General features: G+C 52.3%; 1 protein-coding gene across 5 annotated transcripts in view; it reads right to left on the reverse strand.

Annotated features, from left to right (window-relative positions):
• Positions 1–461: 461 nt before the first annotated feature.
• FHL1 (four and a half LIM domains 1) overlaps positions 462–14,196 on the reverse strand; it is a 39,516-nt gene continuing 25,781 nt past the window's right edge. Inside the window, exons 1-7 of one of the 5 annotated variants that reach the window (XM_032841394.1) lie at positions 12,676–12,840; positions 5,034–5,215; positions 4,532–4,706; positions 3,785–3,954; positions 3,138–3,324; positions 2,322–2,521; positions 462–1,938 (exon numbers count right to left, since the gene is read on the reverse strand). In XM_032841394.1, the coding sequence (XP_032697285.1) occupies positions 1,855–1,938; positions 2,322–2,521; positions 3,138–3,324; positions 3,785–3,954; positions 4,532–4,706; positions 5,034–5,215; positions 12,676–12,697 (1,020 nt within the window). In that variant the 5' untranslated portion in view covers positions 12,698–12,840 and the 3' untranslated portion in view covers positions 462–1,854. Of the gene's footprint in view, positions 1,939–2,321; positions 2,522–3,137; positions 3,325–3,784; positions 3,955–4,531; positions 4,707–5,033; positions 5,216–6,670; positions 6,818–12,675; positions 12,841–14,196 lie in introns of those variants that run through there. The other 4 variants (XM_032841392.1, XM_032841395.1, XM_032841396.1 and 1 more) reach the window with 4 other exon arrangements.

A 14,196-nucleotide genomic window follows, 5' to 3' on the forward strand; every position in this document is an offset into this window, starting at 1 on the left:
GTCCACGTTAGCACGAGAGCGGTCCCGCCCTTGGCTTTCACGACTACGGCCCCGATGCTCATCAGACCGTCGCCCCATCCCCGGGCCGGCCACAAGGGGGAGCGAGTTTCTCCCGCCGCCCGAGAGTGGAGGGAGCCCTTGACAGCGGCGCTCCGCGAGGCACAGGGAAAGGGCAGCTGCCATTCCCCTTCTACTCCTCGCCTCCCCCCGCCCAGGCCCCTCCTGTTCCTTTCAGGGATGGGAGCATCTGTGAAATGCTTCTTTGGGATCAGAGTGGGGTTTTGTTGTTTTTAACCGGATCCGAGGGCTCTTACAGGTTTTATCTTGCTTGGAATTCCTATTCCACGCTGCACTGAATGGAGTCTGCACTTGAAGGAAGGAAAACAGTCATTGGGGTTCTGGGATCCCCAGTCGTGTCCCCTTACAGCAACCCCAGCGGCAAAATGAAAAGACCAGGCCAGTTATTTATATGCTGCTTTATTTCTGTAAGGATACACTGAAACGTTAGAGGATAATAGCTAATGACAAAATGCAGAAATGAGGCGTCGGCTTCGCTAACCACTCCTACGAGAATGTTCGTATGCACTGGCATTACGTGTTCACTTGTGGCACTGTCTCGTTATACTACGTCCTAGAACAATGTCGATGAGAGTGTGGTGAGGTGAGCACTACATGGGCGTCCGGCTGGCCCGGGAGGGTGGCTGCCACGCCCCCAGAGATCCCGCTAAGCTGAGGGGCAGTCCTTTAAGAGTCATAAGAGGGACTGAACCGGGCTCTTCACCACGGGGACCAAGAGCAGACAACTACTACATTACATCACTGTTCGGAGACATCCTGTCGGGTCAGTGACCGTCCCGGTGCCTGCTCTGCTACCCCTCTCAGGTGTTAGGGTTACTTCTGTAGGATGGATTTCAAAACTGCAGGAACGCTGGAGGGGGGCAAAAATACTGACATGCAAGTCTCCAAACCCATAAGCTATGTTACTATTCATATTAAAACAAAAATATTAAAAAAATAAAAGAGAAAGGGCAGCTGGGTTAGTTCTGTTAAGCCTCCAGAAGCATTCGTGGTGACGATGTTCCTGAGCAACAGGCTCGTTCTCTCGGGTCTGCCTACACTTTGCAAATCACCTGCACGTTCCACGCTTGAAAGTAGGAACGTCCAGAAAACACGCCACACGGGGAAATGGGAAGTTAGTATGGGGGGTGGTCAGTTTAGAGTTACTTAACAGCTAAGTTCAAATGTTAACTTTCTGGAAATTCGTATCAGTCGTTCAAAAGCACAAAAGAACAGAAGAGACTCTGATGAGCAAGTTCAACCATGCATTTCGCTAAGTTTGCTTTCTGCTCACCAAAGTCGTGAGCAGCCGAGTTGCAGCAGCCGCTGCAGCTCTCACGTGGCCCGGGGACACGGGGACACGACGGGTCCTGGCTGAGCCGCGAGACGCAGCTCGGCAGGGGCTTCGCGGGGTACGCCGCTTGCTTGCGTCACTAAGCAGCTACACGGTCAGCACTTTTCTGCTCTAGGATAAACATGCAGAAGAGTTGGTCTACCTAAGTGTGTGTGTTCTCATGGCAGCTACGGAGATGTGTACTTGGCCACTACATCCTAGCGCGAGCACTGTGCGCCCTGGTGGGAGTGACAGCGTAGAACGGGGGCAAAGGCAGGAGGAGGACTTCAGAGGCGAGAGGCCACTCTGGCCCGGGGGGTGGCGCTGGCCAGAGGGTGAGGACACAGAGAACAAGACTCGATTCCATTTTACAGGACAGGAGCCCCTGTCACTTTACAGCTTTTTGGCACAGTCGGGGCAATACACTTGCTCCTCGTGGAAAACAAAGCGCTTGTTGGCCAGGTTCACGGAGCACTTTTTGCAGTGGAAGCAGTAGTCGTGCCAGGATTGTCCTTCATAGGCCACCACACTGGAGCCTTTACCAAACCCTGGGGAGACAACAAAGCAAACAGGGGAGCTAGCTGAGTGCGGGCGAGAGGCAGGCCGCCGCTTGGCCCGTTCACGTTCACAGAGCCGACAAGCACGCGGGGGCCGCATCGCTCCGGCCCGCCCCCCGGCCCCGGCCGCCGCCCCCCCGCTGCGCACTGCCCCTCCTCCCCTCAGTGCGCCGCCGCCACCCTGCTCCGGCTCTCCAGGACCTGAGAAGATGCCAGAGCTCGGCCACGAGCCCACACTCCCCTGCCACCACTATTGCCCCTGTGACGCGCACCGACCTCCCAGCATAACCAGTTTCTTTGATTTAGGTCAGGGCCATGGCATCAAAGTGGCCACCAGGAGGCAAACTTGGGCTGTTCGTGGGGTGTGCACTTACCGGGCCTCGAGGAGCTGCTAAGCTTCGATTTTTTCTATAAAGAACCACCACCCACGAGGGACAAGTCCTCTCTCCACCCGGATGCCTGCCCCGGAGGTTGGCGCTGGGAAACAGGGTGAGAGGCAAGCGTTTCCCGTGGCACACTGGGGGCTTCCTAGCTTTAGAGACTGGGTGGCTCACTCTTGACACAGTCCTTTTCCCTGAGGATGGCAAAAGTCTTCTCAAATGTACATTTCAAGGCTCCCCGGGGAGATGGGAAAATTGGAGGCGGGGAAAGGGCCCAGGGCACATGGACCGCGGCCGCGAGATGAGGAATGAAGTGATTAGCTCTGCTCTGATCGCAAAGAAGCTGCCCGCAGCGACCCCTCAACTAGCCTGCCGCTAGGGGCGCTCTAAACCCAGCTTGCCACTCGCCAGCTTCCCCTCCCCCCCCACCCCACCTCCCCCCAACCTTGCCACCACCCACCCCCGGCCTCTCCCTACCCCGCCGGACCCCCCCCCACCTCACCGCTCCCCTCCCTGCGCGTGAGTGCGCACGGTGCCTGCCTGCCCGTGGCCGTGGCCGTGGGTCTCAGGCTCGTGAACTCCGGCAGCGTCGTTAGTCAGCAGTAGTCAGGAGGTGTTCTGTATGGCAAAGGCTAAGCTGGCCTGAGGGAGAATCCAAACTATTGGGGGGGGCCTTCAGGATCACAATGGCGGGGGGAGAGGACATTCTCTGGGGCCTTTGTGGATGAAACCGACGACGGAGGAAAATGAGAGATGGTTACCATGCGCAAGACCTAGCCTGGCAGACTTAGCAAGGACTCTTTAGCCTACCAGTGATGGGGTTCTTGCATCCAGCACACTTCTTGGCCACAAAGTTCTTGTAGCAATCCACGCAGTAATACTGGTCCTCCACAGCGGTGAAACGCTGCCCAGCCAGCTTCTTAGAGCAGGTAACACACACAAAGCACTCGGCATGCCAGGGCTGATCCTGGTAAGTGATTCCTCCAGATGTGATGGCCTAGACCAGGGAGTGTAGCACCGGATTCAGATTCAACAACCATTTTGTTGAATGCCTACTATGTGCCAGGCACTGTGCTGGGCGCTTTGGTATACAATATCTCATTTAATCGCCACAACAGCCATGGGAGGCAGGTGCCATTATTACCCCCGGGTTCCAGATGAAGACACCGAGGCTCAGAGAGGGCGAGCCCCTGCGTGAGGTCACGCACAGCCAACCAGGTGGCAGAGGCAGGCCTCTAGAGCTGGGGCCGCCAGGGGCCTCCACAGTGAGTGTGTCCCCGGACAGCGGGCCAGGGCCCGGGCGCCACTTTCTCCTGCCACAGTCTCCTCATCTGCAAACCGAGAATAATAATTCCCACGTCGCAGGGCTGTCGTGAGGATGGAATGGGATAGTGTGTGTGCAAGTGCTCTGCAAACTGTCCAACGCTTCTAGGAACAACAGTCCCTTGACAACGTACCTTGTTGCACTTGACGCAATGCTTGGCAAATTTGGTCTCATGGCAAGTCACGCAGTAGAAGTCCTCCCCTTTAGGGAAGAAGCTTCCAGTCCCGATGACTTGCTTGCAGTTGCTGCAGGTGAAGCAGTCTTTGTGCCAGACGGTCTTCTTGTACTCCACGTTCTGATCTCCTGCGGTGGGAGGGAAGCCAGCGAGAGCCCCCCTGTCGGTGCCCTGCAAGGGGCTGTAATCCATGCCCCCCACCGCCCTGGGCCCTCCAGAGGGGAGGGAATGTAGACCCCGCAGGTCTCGGCCTTGTGCTTCCAAAGACCCTCCCCGTGGGGCACTCTCTCTCCACCGGTCTACGTACCAGGGTGGTGCGGACCCAGCTTCTATCAGGGGAGGAGTCGATGCCTGAAGCCCCGCCCCGCGCCCCGGCCTCGGCGGACCTGACCTGGCTCAGAATTCCACCCTGAGGAGGTCGCATGCTTTGCTCACTCACTCTACCCAAATGAGAAAGCGCTACATACTTTTCACTTCTTTCTCTTGCCACAGACCGCTCTCTCCAGTGTTCTTTAGTTGCCGAGTGTGTGCGTGTGTGCGAGCATATATGTGTACGCAGATATACGTGTACGTATATGCGTGCATATATACGCTAAGACCTAAGCGCGGCTCACAGCAGCATCACCCCACCACCACGAGCCCCGGCATCAGCTCGGCCCTGCGGGCCTGCTCCCTGGCTGCCCCGGTGGGGAGAGGGGACACTACCTGCCACGATCGGCTTGAAGCACCCCTTGCACTTGGGGGCATCCTCCCGCGTGGTGCACTTGTTGCAAAAGATCTTGTTGTCCTTGGCCACAAAGGTCTCGTTGGCCAAGGGGTGAAGGCACTTGGCACAGCGGAAGCAGGTGTCATGCCAGTAGCGGTTCTTATAGTGAACCTCCTGGAAACCAAGCAGAAGGAGACGAGCTGCTGTGAGAGATGCTTGGGGCGGGGCAGGGGCCCTCCCATCAAGCCCAACATCTGTGGGGCAGACTACTGTGCCGACACAGTCCCTTACACCTGGAGTCCCTGAGGTGTTCTTGTGAGTCACATGAGAACACCGAGGTGAGGAAGAGCTCCTGGGGACCCCCAGACCGGGGCCGGGGCGGTGGGGGGAGCTGAGGACTCGCGATGGAAGCCGGAGCCTCCACTCCCTCATCACCACATCCCTGCCGGCCCTGCCCTGTACAGGTGTCCCCCGCCCCACACGCCAGGCCAGCCCGGTCACCTTGGAGTCAGCGCCGATGGGCTTCCGGCACTCCGCACAGGTGTTGGCGCAGAACTTGTCGAAGCACTTCAGGCAACAGTGGTGGCCATCCTTCTGTACGTATTTCTTGCCCTGCAGGTTGTCCCTGCAGTAGTGGCAGTCAAACTTCTCAGTCATGGTGCCCACCTTGTAGCTGGATGGACCTGCGGGGGCAAGGAGGCAGAGGAAATGAGCCCACGGAGGAGGGGGACAGTGGCACGGTGCCACCAGGGCCTGGAGGTCAGGTCCCCGCTGCTGCCGAGCCTGGCTGGTGACCGGCGCCAGGACCGGACATCCTTCACAGGGACTCTGGGAAGAAACAGCCCCCCCACTGGCCGGGGATCAGAGTCCACGGCCGGTGGGTCCCCGGGAACATGAAAGAAAGTTCTGCTGGAGGAGAAGACAAGGGGGTCAGGACTTGTGTTGGCCAGACAGGGCTTCTAGAAAGGTGTGGTGCCTTCGAGCCGTGGACACACAGCTTGGGACACGCGCCAGCAGCCGCTCCGGGAGGCAAGCTGCTCGGCAGCCCGAGGAGGAGGAGCCGCTGCTCTGCTCCCCCCACCGCCAGCCTCGGGCTCTTCCTCCCAGACCGCGCTCCCATCTGCAGGAGTCAGCACGCCAGACAGACAGACTGGGGCTCACTGCCCAGAGAGGAGAGGACGCTGGCCCCGTGAACAACCCTTATGGATTGGTTCAAAATGAACCATCTGATCCTTCAAATCCGGCAGAGCACTTTGAAATCCCAAATGGACCCTAAAGAGCTCCATCCAATAGAGTTCACGGACCCCCGAGGCCTGAGCCATGACCCCGGAGAGGACTTCTCACAACAGCATTCTCCATCTGTACTGGCAAGGTCCGCCACCGTGAGCACTTGTCATGGCAAAGTGCCGTTCTGTGACACGCCAAAATCCAGGCCCCCCTTTGTTTGAGCAAGTGAGGCTCGAGAGTCAACGAAGCATTTGCGGTTTTAAAAATTGCGACGAGAGGGGCACCTGGTGGCTCAGTGGGTTAAAGCCTCTGCCTTCAGCTCAGGTCATGATCCCAGGGTCCTGGGATCGAGCCCCACAACGGGCTCTCTGCTCAGCGGGGAGCCTGCTTCCTCCCTTCCTCCTTCTCTGCCTACTTGTGATCTCTGTCAAGTAAATAAAATCTTTAAAAAAAATAAAAATAAATAAAAATTGTGACGTGAAAGTATGATTGCGGGGGGGGCAGGAGAGAAAGGCTTTTAAAACGTGTTAAGCTGATCATTCCAAGAACCCCTTCCACTGCCTTCATATGGAACAACTCCCCTTGTCCCCAAGCCCCCACCACCCCCTCCAGACCCCAGACTGCACGTCTGTAATCGCCGTGAGCTAAGGCACTCCGTTCCTCCGCCACCGGAAAGCTGCCAGATCTATGAGCTCCCAATTTCTTGAAACATATGCTAATTTTCCCCGCTCCTCCTGAAAAGAACTGTACGTGGGTAAGTAGATAGCAATTATTTAATTTGCGCAGGAAACATGAGAATGGAGAGAATTTTCTCCAATTACCCACCAACACGGTTCTTGCGCTAGCAAATACCCCCGCGGAATCTAGCGAGGGAACGAGGCGAGACGAACGAGCAGCTGCCCGGTACTCACCGTGGCTCTTCCACCAGCTGAATGGCCCTGGACTCCCACTCTGGGTCCCATTCCCAGTTTTTTTATACACACACATGTCCAAGTTGTTTGGATCCCGTTGCCACAGGCAACCAAATAGCAAAGAGTGAGCTAAGGAAACCACACCCTGCGTCTCCGAGCCCGCCTCGGCCAAGGCTGGTGAACTCTCCCTCGGAGCTGGGCACATTTCAGAAGCTGGCCTCCAGACAAAGCAGATCGCACCACGGATGGGTAGAATGTTCTGGGCCAGCTGCAGCCCCTGCTCAGGCTGGCCCCTGCAAAGACCCCCTCATCTCCAGGGAGCGAATGACGGAAAGCGAGTGGGTGCCATTCTCGGGCAAAGACAGTTGCCTGAGACAGTTGTGCCAGAGCTCAGAGGTTCATCGAGACCAGAGAATGGTCCTTAGCGGCACTTTCTCCCCCAAAAGGCCAGACGGATGTTCCCTTACGTAATCGGGTTAGAGAGGAAAAGCAGAGACGCAGGGGGACCGAGGCCTGGTCTCCTTGAGCAGCACGCTGTTTACCCAAGGCAGCTTCAAAAGTGCCATTAGCCCCTGTGCAGACAGAAAAAAGTGCCTGTCACCGTGAGAGCACGCGGACAATCACTCTTCTCCTCTTGGCCCTGCCGGTCTTTCACAGGCCACACAAAATCCTCGTCTCACTAGCTTTTCCATATTGAAATTGTACTCTCAACCAAGATGCACTTTCTTGTTAAGAGCCGAGTAGAGAAACCAAGTAAATGCCAGGAAGTTCAATTATCAGCGGCTCCGAAATACCATTTGGCAGGAAATCAGAACTTGTAAGATTAGCCGGCACCGGCTTCCTGCGTGGCGAGGAATCGTGGCTGCCTTAGCCCTTCGGAGACTATCTTCCTGGACCATATGGGGACATCCCTCCTCCTCCCTCACCAAAGTCCCTATTTAGCATAGAACTTGGAGTCACACTCCTTTTCCTAACATTCCTTTGACGTCTGCTGAAGAGGAAACGGCCTCCAAATATTTCTATATGTGACAGCACAGCGGCGAGCGCCGCCTGACGGAGTCCCGTCTCGTGCTTTATGGCAGAAACTGGGGGTCAGTGTCCCACAGAAAAGCACCGCCAGGAAGCACAGGGAGGCCCCTTTAGGTATTTGGAGCTTGGGGGAGAAGAAGACCACTACAGTAAGAGAGATCTTACTGCCGAGCCTCCTTAACTTGAAAACTACCTACTTTCAAACAGTCACGGGGCGCCTGGGTGGCTCAGTGGGTTAAAGCCTCTGCCTTCGGCTCGGGTCATGATCTCAGGGTCCTGGGATCGAGCCCCACATGGGGCTCATTGCTCAGCAGGAAGCCTTCTCTCCCCCACCCCCTGCCTGCCTCTCTGCCTACTTGTGATCTCTGTTAAATAAATTAAAAAAAAAAAAACCAGTCACTTTGCCAATGCCAAGTTCTTCACTGGTTACTTTCATGGTTCTAGAACATGACTTGCTTGGAGTTTTTATATGTCCAGCTGGTGAAATAACCCCACGGCTCACCAGCTGAACACGCAAGCACCAGGACAGGGTCCCGAAGTGGGTGAAAGAGAAATTAAAGAAGTCACCCCGAGTTAAGGGTGCTGCTGTGGAGAGTCCCACCTCTTTGAGGTTTCGAGTCCTGGCTTTTGGGCATTATTAGTTTTTCTTTCTGCAGAATGAAAGCCCAGGGTCACCCTCTGTTCCCCCACACTGCACACTTGAACCCGAGCCTGCACCCAGAGGGACAGATTTCAAAGGGCATGTCCTCTTAGGGCTCATTTCCACAGTGGACTCAAGCCTTTTTTGTGTGTGTGTGTGGAAACACTTATTTGTCAAGATAAAATAGGCACGTCTAGGAACGTTAGCTTTTATTGCCTAATAAGTAAACAGGCTGGAAACACTTGAGGCATGTTAACAATGCTGATGTCAAATTCATGAACTTTAGTACTTTTTTTGCAGTGATTCCAATGAAGTTGAACTCTGGGTAACCTGAATTAGTTTACCTCGTGTTTTTCTTTTTTTTTTTTTGAAGATTTTATTTATTTATTTGACAGACAGAAATCATAAGTAGGCAGAGAGGCAGGCAGGGAGAATTTGACTGATAGAGATCACAGGTAGGCAGAGAAAGAGGGGGAAGCAGGCTCCTTGCTGAGCAGAGAGCCCGATGTGGGGCTGGATCCCAGGACCCTGGGATCATGACCTGAGCCAAAGGCAGAGGCTTTAACCCACTGAGCCACCCAGGCGCCCCTACCCCGTGTTTTTCTAAACCAGGATTATTAGGTCCCAAACTGTTTCAAGCCTTCACGGCAGCGTGCTTAGGAGGAAGCCAGAGGGTACGTTCCTGCTGATGAGATAGTCCCCGTGTCAAAACTGTGCATGAAGCATGAACGGGTACGAGGGCAGAAGAGTCTGTTACTGCTTGTCTTTGGAGCCACTAATAACTCGGGGAGAACAGAGCTGGGACACACAGAGGTTTCCAAAAGACAGCCAGCGCTCTGGTGTGTGGGCTCCCCGAAAACGAGCCACAGTGAAATTTTGACTTCACGAGGAGACAAACAGTTTGTGCCTCCCTCTGTTTCCCCTTTGTTAGAAATCAGAGAATGCACAAAAATGAAGATAGTATTTCACCTGTCTTGGAGGCTCCCTTTAATCTTACTAAATTAACATATACTTAAAGCATTTATCTCTTGGGGGTACTTTTTTTTTCTTATCTCCCTACCCAGGTTGCCTTCTAACCTTCCAAAACTTCCAGATCTGCTTCCCCTGACCTGCGGCTGTTACCTGGGAAAGGGCGCCTCACCAGTCATCACAGAGTCATCACACAAGTCACTGGGTACAAAGTTACTTCCCTTCCTGCTGGTCCCCGCCAGCCCTGTGGCTGTGTCTGCCCTCCCACAGCTCTTGCACTCGTCTCAGGCGCCGACGCGTGCCCCACAGCAGTAGGCAGGAATGATGGTTGTCTAGCACAGAAGAAGTTTGCAAATTCCCGGGGGCCCTGCCTCTTGTCCACTAAGTCACACGCTATGACTGTGGATGGACAGATTTGGGGGGGGGGGTTAGATCATTCCACAAAGCTCCTAAAACCTCTTTCATTCAAAGCATTTTATAACAGATTTGTTTTTAAAAAAAGAGGCACAGCTCCTGCCACCCTAAGGGGCTGACGTCTGACCCTCAGGCCTTCAGAGAAGTAGCAGGTTCAAATGCGGTTGGAAATGTGACCGGCTGATCGCATTTTAGAGACTGCTCCCAGGATGGCAGACTGACTTTCTTGCCGTGCCTGCTTCAAAGGACACATCATTCTTCACTTAATAAGTAAGCTTCCTCTTTCAGAAAATTCCTGAACGACAGCCAACATGCTAAGAGGTGCCTACATAAGCCTCAGTATCTCAGTAAGAAGTTTTGGCTCTGATGCCATCACGTACACATCAGAGAAACGTCTCATTAGAGAAGACTCAATTTGTATTCAATAACCTCTCGCTTGTGTTTTTATATGGATTTTCTCACGTATTTCTTGCTAATGTCCACTTCCCCCTCATGCCTGAGTGGCTCAAAATTGGAAGGTTTAAGGAAACCGTGACCAGGAGGGCAAAGGAGCATTCTTTGACGTGCTCCCCCTGAGTGGCATAACGAACAGCACAAACGATGAACTGCAAGCCAGAGGGGGAAAAAATTCGGGTTATTTCTGGTCTGTTAATTGCTAAGTCCAACGTACCGGTCCGTTAGTCACCCCATGTATAAATACTGACTTGCAAAGAAAGGGTATATTGCTTTCCCGAGAGGTGTCGTCAGTCATTTGGGAATAAATACCTAACTTGCTGCGATGAGACGAGGTCATGAGTCATGGCTCAAAAGTGGTCTCTCACAAAATTTCATAGAAAATCAGAAAGTGGTTATTTTCCCTTAAAAACAGAAATGACTCAGTGCTATTTGCAAGTTCGCTTGTATGCTGCATTTAGAGAAAAACCCATAATCTCTATCCCAGTCCTACTTTGTCGAGATACGAAGCTTTTCTTAAGGTTGTGCACATTAGGCGAGCACCTTCCTTTGATTTTCCGCCCTGGCAGCAAGAGAACAGGGGTTCTTAGTTTTTCTAGTTGTGCTAAAGTCACTGGCGGCCGTTGCGTGGTCATTAGAAGTACACATCACTCAGGTTTCACCCTTGACCAGCTCTTCTGACTACCATTTTCCAGTTATTTTAAGAACCCAACCCAGTGTGATTACTTGCTCACCCCACCATGTCATTTTCTATCCCTGCCCCCCAAAAAGGACTGCCGGCTGTGTGTAACCCACTGGGCAGTGGCTGGCAAAGGGAACAAATGGCGATGTAGTAGGGCAAATGGTCTTACTTCCCTCCCCCTCACCCCCAGTCTGGCCCTCAACTTGCAAGGCCAAGGGGAAAGGAACTGAATCTATATAATCTTGCAGCCTGAAAGCATTCGATAACAAAAGTATACATTCTTGCCCTTGAAATGTCCTTTCAGTATAGGGACAACCACTAAAAACAGATCCCGAACCAATGATCTGAGCCTCTCCTTTGTCCATACAAAACCCACTTCAGGGCAACGAGCAATTTCTTCACGTGACGACTTCTCTCTCGTCTACTTCACGGACCTATAAACCTAATGCAATACAAAACGACAGCTCCTGGTTTTAAAAATCATCTAAAAGGTGTCAATAATCTAATTTAGTCACGTTTATCGTCTCCAGATTTATATAAAGCAAGAATCGTGTCTGCATTTGGTGCAAAGTAAAACCAGAGGTTGGTATGTTGTAAACAGGTCACCTTTTGAATGTATTTAAATGTATTTTCAAATGTATCTCCTAATCCGTCCCTGAATTAGTAAACAAATGGGGAGTTACTCTACCAGTTAGCACGTGTTCAAAGTGCACTGGAACAAGTGGTACAGTATCTGCCTTGGGCTCAGGTTGGGATCCTGGGGTCCTGGGATCAAGTCCCCACATCAGGTTCTCTGCTCAGCGGACAGCCTCCTTCTCCCTCTTCCCTCTGTGCTCGCTCTCTCATGTAAATAAATGAAATGTTTAAAAAAATAAAATAATAAAAAATAATAAAATAATAAAATAAATAATAAAAAAATAAAATACATTTTGGTGGGCAATTACAAGTTTTCAAAAATCACTTTTCCAAAAGACTGCCACCAAAAATTACTTTGTCCCATAATCTGAAAGCCAGGAGAGAAGACGAAGTGCCTGTTTGTAAGAGAGGGGACCGTTCCTTAGGCAGAGAGGGCAAAAGAGCCACAGCGACATGCCTGGCTTTGGAGGAAAGACAGGCAAGCAGGGTGACTTCAGAGAGCCGAGCTTTCTGGGGAAGAAGACCTGTCCTTCAGTCCTTTTGCCCCTGTTCCACGGGTGTCTGTCCACGGCCAAAGGGTTTCCTTCATGTCAGGTTGCAAAACAAGAAGACGACTCTCACAGTCATGATGTTCTGGAGATTCTGAAATGTTGCCCCTTTTCTGATAAGAACAATTCCTAACCTGTTACATTGAAAGGATCATAGCTGCTCCTCTGTGGCAGGACTAAGCCCACCGCTCAGGAAGGAGAAGATGTGGTGAGTCATTTACGGACTTTCTCCGGCCCCATACTCTGCGGCCCTTCCCTACACACCTTAAATTCAATTTAAAGCAGTCAAGATGAACATTCCTATCTTACAAATAACAAAGAATTGCTCCCCCCCACCGCCCACCACCACAAAATCTTTCCTCGCACAATATCTTACAATTTCACAGGATGTCCTGAAAAATGTATAGTCGTAAGTTTAGATTAAAAAAAGAAAAACAACACAAGCTACTCACACTGCCTTTTGTCTCTGAAACAACAATAGAAAGCAAGGACAGGACAGAGATGAACTAGGACTTATTTAGCCTCTAGACAAGCCTAAAATCATTTCATTAAAAAGTATGTTTAAGTCGAGTGATGGATTCACTGCTGCAAGAAAACCGCGCTCGACATTAAGATAAAGAATAGGAAGCTTTACCTGAGTGCCTATGGGAAGCCATGGCTTAGAGACCAAGTTCAGGAGCAGCACCTAGACCCGTCTTCCCTCGACCCCAGCTGATAAGGCTGTGGCTCATTTGTGAACATACATTTAAGGGGAAGCGGCTAACACAAAAATAACCGAGAGCAGATGGCCCACCCCTCCCCAGAGATCACAACCTTAATCCCACTAGAAAATTCTTAACCATTTTAGGTGATCCAAGGGAGAAGAATAGGACCCAGTAAAAATACCAAACACTACATATAAATACCTGTGGGGCTACTCAGCATCCAAATTAGCTCCAGAGCCAGAGAGGCCACATAGAAAGTCATCCCTGTACCGGAATAAAATTTGGACTCGGCTCTGGCATAGCTTAACGCTGAGCCACCCTTATGAATCCACTTCATATGCCTAAACAGCCTGTGCTGGGCCCTAGGAAGAACTCATTTTTGTGCTGTTAACGAGAGAAAGAACCATAAGGGACAGACTTATGTTAACCAGTGTAATTAAAAGGTGTTAGACACTAGGAATACAGAGGTCAGGGGCATTCTCCACGTCCTCCTTGCTATGTACCAGACACCAGCAGAAGAGTGAAAGAGCCACTCTAGCCACACATCTCCTCACTGTCAGAGGACAGACGGACACCTGTATAGTCGCCATGTACACAAGGAGGATACTTTGTCCCACAGATGAAATCTCCTGCTTTCAGTGTCAGGGACAACAAAAGTTAAAAAAAAAATAGAAAAAAGGATGAAAATGAAGAGGGTGACCTAACATGTTGTAACAGCTGGAGGATGGCCTCTAAGTCCCTCCACGACCCCGTGCCCGTTCCTTCTCTGCCCTTATCCCACCCGTCCCCACACCCGCCCGCACAGGTCACTGGAGCCTCACCCTAGCTTCCCGGCCGGCCTCTGCACCCTCCAGACACGCCCCACCTCGGACCCCAACACGCGCTCCCCCAGCACGGGGTGCTCCTCTACCTCCTTCCTGGCTTTGCTCCAAGTCACATTCAGGGACATCTCACCGCACCACCTATTTAAGACTGCAACCGTGCTCCCCGCCCCCACTCTCTATCCGTTTCCCCAGTGTATTCCCCACAATAAGTGTCTGCTGAGAAATGAATTAAGAGAAGCAGAAAGTGTTCATCAAGCCTCATATCCAACTAACACACAGTCCCACCCGGAACCCAGAAAGTGTCTTCGGTGGCTGAACATCAAGTAAGGCCTCCGACCTTCACTCCTGGGCAGGCCCTGGGCTCAGTACCATATAGACACTGCCTCGTCTAGCGCATGTCACCGGTTTCAGCCCAGTTCTGTGCCCCCACCCACCCCCAGCAGGCTGGGGGCCGGTCTTGACTCCGCTCCCCAGCCTGCAGCAGCTGAGCCAGAACTGCTTCATGGATATGTGCGTGAATGAGTTTTATGATGATTGTGCTCTTCAAATATTTAATGAAAAAGTTATTCTTGGGGCGCCTGGGTGTCGCAGTCTGTTAAGCAACCAACTCTTGGTTTTGGCGCAGGT

Source organism: Lontra canadensis, unplaced genomic scaffold, assembly GCF_010015895.1.
Source record: "Lontra canadensis isolate GAN:19392208 unplaced genomic scaffold, GSC_riverotter_1.0 scaffold123, whole genome shotgun sequence".
Classification (NCBI taxonomy): domain Eukaryota; kingdom Metazoa; phylum Chordata; class Mammalia; order Carnivora; family Mustelidae; genus Lontra; species Lontra canadensis.